Source organism: Crassostrea angulata, chromosome 8 (genome assembly GCF_025612915.1).
Source record: "Crassostrea angulata isolate pt1a10 chromosome 8, ASM2561291v2, whole genome shotgun sequence".
NCBI classification, from domain to species: domain Eukaryota; kingdom Metazoa; phylum Mollusca; class Bivalvia; order Ostreida; family Ostreidae; genus Magallana; species Magallana angulata.
In genome coordinates this window covers 30,803,377-30,813,069 of record NC_069118.1, presented here as the reverse complement: position 1 = coordinate 30,813,069, position 9,693 = coordinate 30,803,377, and the positions used below count along the sequence as shown (strand labels likewise).

General features: G+C 35.5%; 1 protein-coding gene across 2 annotated transcripts; it reads right to left on the bottom strand.

Moving 5' to 3' along the window:
* Positions 1–344: 344 nt before the first annotated feature.
* Positions 345–8,038, bottom strand: LOC128161512 (tubulin alpha-8 chain-like). Of its 2 annotated transcripts, none has more exons than XM_052824809.1 (8): positions 7,890–8,038; positions 4,536–4,764; positions 3,979–4,127; positions 3,262–3,414; positions 2,790–3,093; positions 1,517–1,777; positions 1,135–1,275; positions 345–928 (listed from the first exon to the last, which is right to left on the bottom strand). In XM_052824809.1, exons 1-8 carry the CDS (start codon positions 7,890–7,892, stop codon positions 804–806), a joined length of 1,365 nt encoding a protein of 454 aa, XP_052680769.1. In that variant the 5' UTR covers positions 7,893–8,038; the 3' UTR covers positions 345–803. The 2 variants fall into 2 exon arrangements, with proteins under 2 accessions (XP_052680769.1, XP_052680768.1); XM_052824808.1 differs by lacking the exon at positions 7,890–8,038 and adding an exon at positions 6,730–6,927.
* Positions 8,039–9,693: the final 1,655 nt, after the last annotated feature.

Genomic DNA, 9,693 nt, shown 5'->3' with positions numbered 1-9,693 from the left:
TTTTTATTTGATGAATCAATATCCAAACTGACACATGCGTCAAAGTTTACAAAACATCCGTGCGCCAGCATTTTGTTTGTTGTTTTTTTTTAACTTCTTTTTTTCACAAAAATTACTAATTTTTTTTTTTTACGATTACTTGTATACGTATCTAATTGCATCTTTCGACAGATTTTTGCGTTTAATTTAAACTCCAATGTGCCCCTTTTCAGGGTGAGGTGGTCATTATTTATATGTATCGTTTTCGTGTACATCTTTACAGTGTGACATCCGTAGGAAACGTAAATTCTAAGGCGAGTGTTTACATGCAATAAAACACTTTATAACAAATGTTCAACACTAAATCGTGTACATCCTTATTTCAACATTGCACAAACGTTTGTTTTATTTCACAAATGATTATGAAACCATCTTTGTTATAAAGTTGCCTATGAAAGGAAAAATAAAATGTAAAAAAAAGTTAAAAATCAAAATTACAGTAAAATTATAAGTTGGATAATGCACAGCATCAAATTAAAATAAAAGCTATTTATACAAAAAAGTTAAATAACTAGCACATGAACAGAAAATTGAAATAATGATAATAATAAATATTCAAAATAAACATAAAAAAATAATAATAGCAATAAATAAAGAATGGGAATTCCACGATTACAAACACAGGGGGCGGACATCAATTCAGCATCGGAATGCAAAACACATTGAGCTGTTTAAGGCTTCTTGTCTTTTATCTCTACGCACATTAAGCTATTTATAGTCCGTAACAGGACACGCAATCGATGAAATCCTCGTCATCTGCACGTTTAATATTCCTCCGTGTCGTCTTCCTCGTTGCCGTTTTCTACGGAATCCAGACCCACTTCCTCATAGTCATGTTCCAGGGCCGCCAGATCCTCGCGGGCTTCAGCGAACTCACCCTCCTCCATACCTATAGTATTTAAATCATCATCATCCCATCATCATCATCATCATCATCATCATTTTTTTTTCATCATAATCATTGAATTTATCACAAATTTTCAATTTCACAAAATCATTATCATCATCATTATCATCATCACCATCAACATCATCATCATCTTTTAAGGGCGTTTTTTTTTTCAGACTGACAGCTTGTTCAGGGACACGACTTACCTTCGCCGACATACCAGTGGACAAAGGCACGTTTTGAGTACATCAGGTCAAACTTGTGGTCTAACCTTGACCAGGCCTCGGCTATGGCGGTAGTATTACTCAGCATACACACGGCCCTCTGGACTTGTGCGAGGTCATCACCTAGGTAATAAAGTTCCAGGTCATTTAATGCCCCCAAAAAACCCCACCCCACCAATATTCCCAGCAAAAATTACAGGTATTTACTATGATATAATATCATATATCACGCATATCATTGTCATTGCAATTAGTCACCAGTGGTTAAACAATCTACAGAAAAAATCATTTATTGAATTAGATCAAAGTCTTTTAAACCAGAAGTTTTACCCCCAAAGTAATTATTATAGCGGCGCGGTAGTACCTGGAACGATCGTTGGGGGTTGGTAGTTGATGCCCACTTTGAATCCAGTTGGACACCAGTCTACAAACTCTATGGACCGTTTGGTTTTAATGGTTGCTATGGCAGCGTTGACATCCTTGGGAACCACGTCACCACGGTATAGCATGCAGCAGGCCATGTATTTACCGTGGCGCGGATCACACTTGACCATCTGGTTACTGGGTTCGAAACAGGCGTTGGTGATTTCTTGTACTGACATTTGCTCATGGTATGCCTTTTCAGCTTAAAAGAAAATTTGAAGAGTGGTTTAATTATTGTCATTGTGGTAAAATATGTGAGAGAGAGAGAGAGAGAGAGAGAGAGAGAGAGAGAGAGAGAGAGAGAGAGAGAGAAGGGGGCTTTACAAAGTCGAAACATTTTAACCTGAACAATACCAACGAATTTCTCACACATACATTTAAACTTGGTTTCTTTATTGATAAAGTAAGATATCTTGAATAATGAGAAACGTTGTATGTTAGTCATATGCACTAACATGCTGAAACTGCATTTTTAAAGGACGCCGGGTATTGCAAAGTCATGATGCAATCTTTTCCGTAGCCAATCCTTTAAATTATTAAAAATCTATCCATATTTCTTCAGACAAGCGTATAACAAAATATTTGCCTACATACTCAAGGATACACAGTACCGTTATCCGGGTCATCGAACCTGGAAAACCCAGAATGCTATTTTCGTCATAATATCGAGTACATACAAAGATCAAGAGAACTTTAAATCGATGAGTGTTCGATATTACCGGTACAAGAAGTAGGACATTCCTGTATAAATAAACAGAACACTCTATACAGCCTTTTGAACTTGAAAGCTTGCTAAATCATTTAATATGTACATCAAATATTTTTGTTTAGTCCTGGACAAATTGATCCATGAAGTTCTTAACCGAGGAATTATGTTCATATATATATATATATATATATATATATATATATATATATATATATATATATATATATATATATATTCAATAAAGATGGAGTGCCTACATGCATATTAAAATATGTTTTATGATGATTACGATTCTTGTGGTGAAAATGTGACAAAAATATATCAAAAACTGATAAAAGTGAACAACATTTTTACAACAAATGGAAAAATCAATAGCTACAAGCATAACTTATCAAAATTAATTATGACTGTTATCTTCTTTTTTTTATTTACATAGACATTATTGTATTTGGTAAAAAAAAATCATGCACAATTCATTGAATTAACAGAAAATCACTAAACATACCTGAAATAATTGGAGCGTATGTAACTAATGGAAAATGTATCCTGGGATACGGCACCAAATTAGTTTGAAATTCGGTCAAATCTACGTTTAGGGCTCCATCGAATCGAAGGGAAGCAGTAATAGAAGACACAATTTGACCAATCAGCCGATTTAGATTTTTGTAGGAAGGTCTTTCGATGTCAAGATTTCTTCTACAGATGTCATAGATAGCCTCGTTATCGACCATGAACGCGCAATCGGAATGTTCCAATGTCGTGTGGGTGGTCAGTATAGAATTGTAAGGCTCCACAACAGCAGTTGAAATCTTAGTTTAACAAAATATGAACAGAATATTTTTTATAGTTATATTTTAATTACCAAATGAACTGTATCATTTTTTTCTCGTGGTACCGGATCATAGAATTTTTTTAAAAAATAATGTTTGAAAACAGACATTTTCCTAAATCTTAATTATATTTTTTTTATTATTTACCTGTGGGGCTGGATATACGGCAAACTCAAGTTTAGATTTCTTTCCATAATCAACCGAAAGCCTCTCCATCAGTAAAGACGAAAATCCACTTCCGGTTCCGCCCCCAAAGCTATGGAAGACGAGAAATCCCTGGAGACCTGTGCATGGATCAGCCTGTGACAAACAAGTCATAGCGTCATTATTATTACATTGTCAGATTTAATGTTTCTTATGTATTCGTTTACAGTATAGTACAACAAGATAATCTGATTGTATGCTTTCTAAAAATAGTATTCAGTAGTGGACTTTCTATAAAAAAAAAAAAGAAAAGAAAATGTGTCATAATGATTCATTCTTTTTTTTTGCTTGTTTGAATTTCAGTCTGTCTGTTTGTCTGTCTGACCGACGTAAATCTTAGCAAAATTTTTAATTAACAAGACAGTGAACCGAAAGCCAGCCAAAGACAAAGCTTTCAATCGTGCGCGAGATAATTAACTGTAATATCAGTGGCGTGGTGTTCTTCATGCAACAACGAAATTGATTGTTTGTACACATGATTTTTTTTCCTCATAAAATAATGAAAAAAAGATGTTGGAGGTTCAGTAATTAAAACATATTGACTATAATTGAATCCAGTTAATAAGTAGTGTATGTTCGTTACGCGTGCCACTGAATATCAAGATATCAAGTCAGATCTAAAGAAATAAAGTTGACGTCTGAGACAGAACAATCCTGTACCAGTTTCCGGATCCTGTCCAGCACTAGGTCGACTATCTCTTTGCCGACCGTGTAATGGCCCCGTGCGTAGTTGTTGGCCGCGTCCTCCTTCCCGCTGATCAGCTGTTCCGGGTGAAACAACTGTTTATAGTTGCTGCAGCGCACTTCATCTGAAAGAGGAAAAATTCTGTTAATATTGGGTTACACTTATTTATATTTATGTAAAGTAACGATAGACATAATAATTATTACGTCATGAATGATATATATATATGGTAACGAGACAATTCTTTCGTAACTACTTGAGAAACGGTCAAACTGTTGTCCCCCAGCAATGAAGAAACCCGGGAAACTGTTGTCCTCGGCTTTCGGCATCGAGCAACAGTTTCCCGAACCTCTCCCCTGACTCAGGACAATTCTTTTGATTGTTTTCCGAACAATCATGAACTAATTGCAATATATATTATTTCTGTTATGATGAATAACGTCCGAATGAGACGCGACTTCCAAAATGTCACGATGTCAACTATATATGACTGAATTTGCGTCATCTGGCGAGAGTTGGCAAAAAAACAAACCCACAACGCTCGGCTCCAGGTCCACATAAATAGCCCGGGGCACGTGCTTCCCAGCGCTGGTTTCGCTGAAGAACGTGTTGTAAGATTCGTCGCCATTGTCCACCATGTTTGGCTTGTCACAGATCAAGTGACCATTTGGGTGAATTCCGTGCTCCAGACAGTAAAGTTCCCAGCATGCATTGCCCATCTGTACCCCAGCCTGGCCCACGTGAATAGATATGCATTCCCTCTAGAAAAGAAACCAAAATTCATCAGGGGTATAAAACAAGCACTCATATCCCCTATGACTTGTAAACGCAAATCCAATGCGTTTGGTATATTACATGTGGAAGTTCCTTATCTTAAAAACTATTATGAATTTATTATCGAGTTTGGGGTAACAAAATTGAATTCCACAGTTCCTCATTCAATTCTGAGTTCATTAATATTCTTCAGCAATCCTGCTTGGACATCTGACAGAAATTGTGCGATCGAATTTTTCCGCACACGTTATAAAACAAATACCGATATAAAAAAAATACTCCAACCGTTTTGATAAAAAGATGAGTTATTTTGATACATTGTTTTCAATACATATTTTGCATGAGTTTGACCCTTTGTTGGTCTTGATTGTCCTCAAATTGTACACTGTTTGGAGCAAGCGTTTAGAGACGTATGCATCTAAAACTTAATGAACCTCATCACTAAAAGTCGATCAGGTTTTAGGAAAAATCATAAGACTCTGAACCATATTCTATCTCTTTAATTTTTATCAAATAGAAAAAAAATAAATATTTTCTCCTGCTTTTGGTGACTTTAAACAAGCATTTGATACAGTCTGGAGAAATAATCTATGGTATAAACTACCAGATATAATAGATTAGGGGGGAAAATGTTCAGAAAGCATGACATCATGCAAACATCAAACTTTTAAAAAATGTTTGAAAAAAATAAGCACTTTTATTTTGAAAATCTTAGAGCAAGTCTGCTGTCTTAATAATTTATTTGTATTACTGTACACAGGGTTATTTTCGCCCAGTGATATTTTCGCCTTTCTTCAGTTTGCAAACAGTTTTGCCCCGGCTTGAATTCGCCCACACTAAGTATGGTTTAAAGAGAGGTCATGTGAGACATTTGTATTCGTCCAGTCTTTAACTCGCCCGCCGACAGTGAGGGCGAAATATGGGCAAAAATAAAACGGGGGCGAATATTTCCCTGTATACAGTATCAATTTTTTTCTCTGACTTATGCTTATTTACACGTGTATTACTGTGTAGTATTAAAATATTATATATGATTTATTAGACCCTTGACAATTAAATTAAACGCAAATAACACAATTTATTTTGTACCTCGTGTACCATTGTATTTTAATGGTTTGAGAGAATAAACAAATTGAAATTTTTGTAGTTGTTCGTAAATGATAGTGTTTTAGGCAAAACAAATTTAATTACCGCCATTAAAATGCATTGGATATAGTAAGGAGGCCTTAGACATTTCCGATTTTAAAATTTGTAAAAATTCAAAACCAATCAATCAAAAAACTAAATCGACGAATCATTTTGTGTGCTTTTTATCCTTGTCTGGAAACAAATTTCCCGATTGTCGAAAATATACATTTATGTATAATAATCTTTTTTTTAACAGAAAAAAATGACCCGCCGATTAAGAGTATACAGTACTACAACCCTGTCCTCGCCGTCACCAAAATTTTTAAATCACTTTTAAACTCTGTCCTCAACTCAAAGATAAGTGCATTAATTTGCATGGGGTCACACTCCACACTTGAGGCTGAACATTGACTCGATGAAAGTTGATGACGGTGGGACTAGTCCGCATTCGTGCAACGCGTTTCCGAAAATATTTCATGAATTACTCCGACTGTCACAACAAAAAGAAATTAAAGTTATTTATGTTTCAATGTATACATACTTTACAGCGGAGTTAATCTTTGTTACACATTTCTAATCCGTTAACGTAGAGAATTTAATTTCCAAATTAAACCAATTATTTCTAAATATAATTAGATCTGACTCAATAAATTAGATTTTGGTTTAGTCCCGATTGTCCTTAAAAATTTTACAGTCCAGTCCGCATTTGCGCAACGATCCCGCGCAGTAACGACTCCGCGAAAATATCCGATAAAAGTACCGAATGACGACACTCTAAGGTACAATACACAAAATCTCTCGACACCAAACAAAATTAAAGTTACCCGTCCGAATCTCAAATCCGGCGTTCCGTAACATCGAAGGCTGCACATTGTCTTTCTAAAAGAAAACCCCTCAACATTAAAAGCAAAACATCAACCCTGCTCACAACCCGTCATGTCCTGCAAATCTATGGAGCTGTTATAATTTACATTGTTATAATGGCAGCACCCAAGCAGATGCGTCCATTGTTGCACACCGCCCTGCATCACTGTTTAATTTATCTTTCTCGGGTTTGAAGTACTAGAGTGCCCAATGTAGACTTGCTGTCGTGGGTTTGGAACAGTGAGACGCACCATCCTCGTTATCTTCTAGGCTCTTTTTTTTGTTTTTATAGAAGACAGTCTGAAGTATTGGAGCAAAGACGCGCCGCGATGTTTTAATAGTCTTATGCAACTTCACATCTGCCATTCAGCGCGATTTACTAAGATCATCAGCATTTTCTCTCTCATTTCAATCTGTTTTTCATCTTCAGAAAAAAAGAGTAAAACAAACTGATGTTTTTTATCGAATGAGTCATTGCGAAAGGGAACGGTTCTATAAGAGCAGACGTTGAATGATGCAAACCCGAACACTTTCTAATTTTACATTTTGTGTGCACGGTGTAATAACATTACGTTATACTCAGATTTCAAGTTATTTACACTTACGTATTAAAGAAGATATTTTATTATTCATATCATACTGTATTTTATTTACCGGAAGGTAAAACTTTGAGTAAAACGAAAAACGTACTCTTCAAGAAATTTCGTGCTGTTTCCTTGAGTTTTATTGATAGAAATAGCTTCACCTTCTGTTTCAATGATATAAACAGACGAGAACTGAATTGCACACAGCGCGTGCACAGTATCGGCTGCTGATTACAAGACGCTCATAAAACAATGCACTATGCAAAGCAATTACCAATACACGAAAATCGCAAAGATGAAAATGAAAATGAAAAAAAAAAATATCTTAATTAATACACATGTGAATAGTTTTAGTACGCCTCTTCTTCAAATTTCAATCCACGATTTTTAATTTCATCATTTTAAGACTAGGCCTAATTAACCAAATGCATAAGGTATCAAAAAAAACTTTTACTTATGAAATATTACAAAAATCAAAATTTTCTTTTTAATTTATTCGTAATTACAACTGATTATTAAGGAAATGTCCTACGTACCATTGTAATAGTCTTTAATCGTCAGAAACAGGAGGATTCGGCGAGTTTTCTTTGTCCGTTGTTAGTTGGGTGTTCAAGGTACCAAACACAACGCCGATCTGACAAGCTTTGTATGCGCGTGCTGGAGATACACCATGACGTCATGCACATGCAGATTTCACTATCTCTATACCGTTTTGTTCACAGCTTCTAGCCGTTCATATCAACGATTTTCACCATCGCTTTTTACAAGCGCGTGATTTTGGTTAAAATGTTTATGGGGACATTTTTTAGATTTCGCAAAAGATATACCGGTCTGGAACTGACAGCGAATTATCCTTAGACATTCATAATTAAAATTGATACCACATTTATATTAAGATTTAGAATATATATGTAAGATACATGTATATCTAATGGACGAACTTCTTCTGTGTATCAAATAAATATCAAATGAATATTTGATTGGCATAAGGATTTACACCGCAAAACTGTTATATATATAGACTCAGTTTTTTGTATAATAAATAGTTTATAAAATATTTGTTGTACAATTGTTACAAACAAAACCTCAGCGACCAAAATCAAAACGTTTTAATATAGCATAAAATTTTGGAAGGCAAAATGTGTTTTACAGTATCAAAACTTCGGAGACCCAAACTTGATGAAATGTATAAAAGACATTGGTGACAAAAATTGCGGGATATAAAGAACCAAAAGGTTCATTTTCCATTGCCATAATTGTCTGCGATAACACTACGACTTGATTTTGTAATGTTTAGTCCAATACATTTCATCAATGACTATTATGATTAATAAAACGATCAAATACGGTCGAACGTAATCAAATATATCATAATGTCCTTCGGGCATTTTATGGATTTGATCACCCTGACCGTATTTGATCACTTCATAATATACTCAAAGAATGATTTCTTATTTAATATATACACTGTACACAGCATTAAAAACTTAATTGTCCAACACGTTGTGTCAGCATGTGGACTTGTGTGACTTATAGCATTTATGCTTTGCCGACCCTCATGCAGTCCTCTAACTTTTATCAAAGTCTTTTCTAGTGGTGTTTCAAGAATTTGTTGTTTATATAATATTTAAATCAAAAGCCAAAAGAAATTTTGATATAATATCCAGATGTTTTACAAAATTAAAGGCATTAAAAAATCAAATTAAAAGTGCACCTTTCTAGTTTCCTTACGGTGCAGGCACGTAGCATCGTTTTTGAAAGTGGGGGGGGGGGGGCAGACTCATCCAAAAAATCTTGACAAGCAAAAAAAACAAAAACAAAAAAAAACAAAAGGGAAATTTAAACTTTTCCAAAATCGTCAAAATCCTAATCCGGGGGGGGGGGGGGGGGGGGGGGGGGGGGGTGGGGTAGCTGGCGTAGTATATAACTTAAATTTCAATCCTCATTTCCTTATTTTCATATCAATTTTTTACATACTCCCAAAAAAGTGGGGGGGGGGCAACTTCATGGTAATTCAATTTTCTATATGGAAATTTTAAAAAATTTGTTGCTGCGAGAAAAAGTGGGGGGGGGGGGGGTGGGCAGCCCCCCCCCCCCCCCTGACGCTACGTGCCTGGCCTGCGGTGAAGCCCGGGGGGGGGGGGGGGGGGGACTCGAGTCTTTATCGTTGTCTGTCGGTCATTCTGTCCCAACTTCGTTTTCCAGACTTTTTTTTCCAATATAATTATTTTACATCATTCTTACTAGTTTTCAGTGAAAAAAAACCCAAGCAAGACTTTGCAATTGGTGGCCAAAACATGTTTTCGGCACTCATAGCTTTGTAGTCATTTTTATCAACAT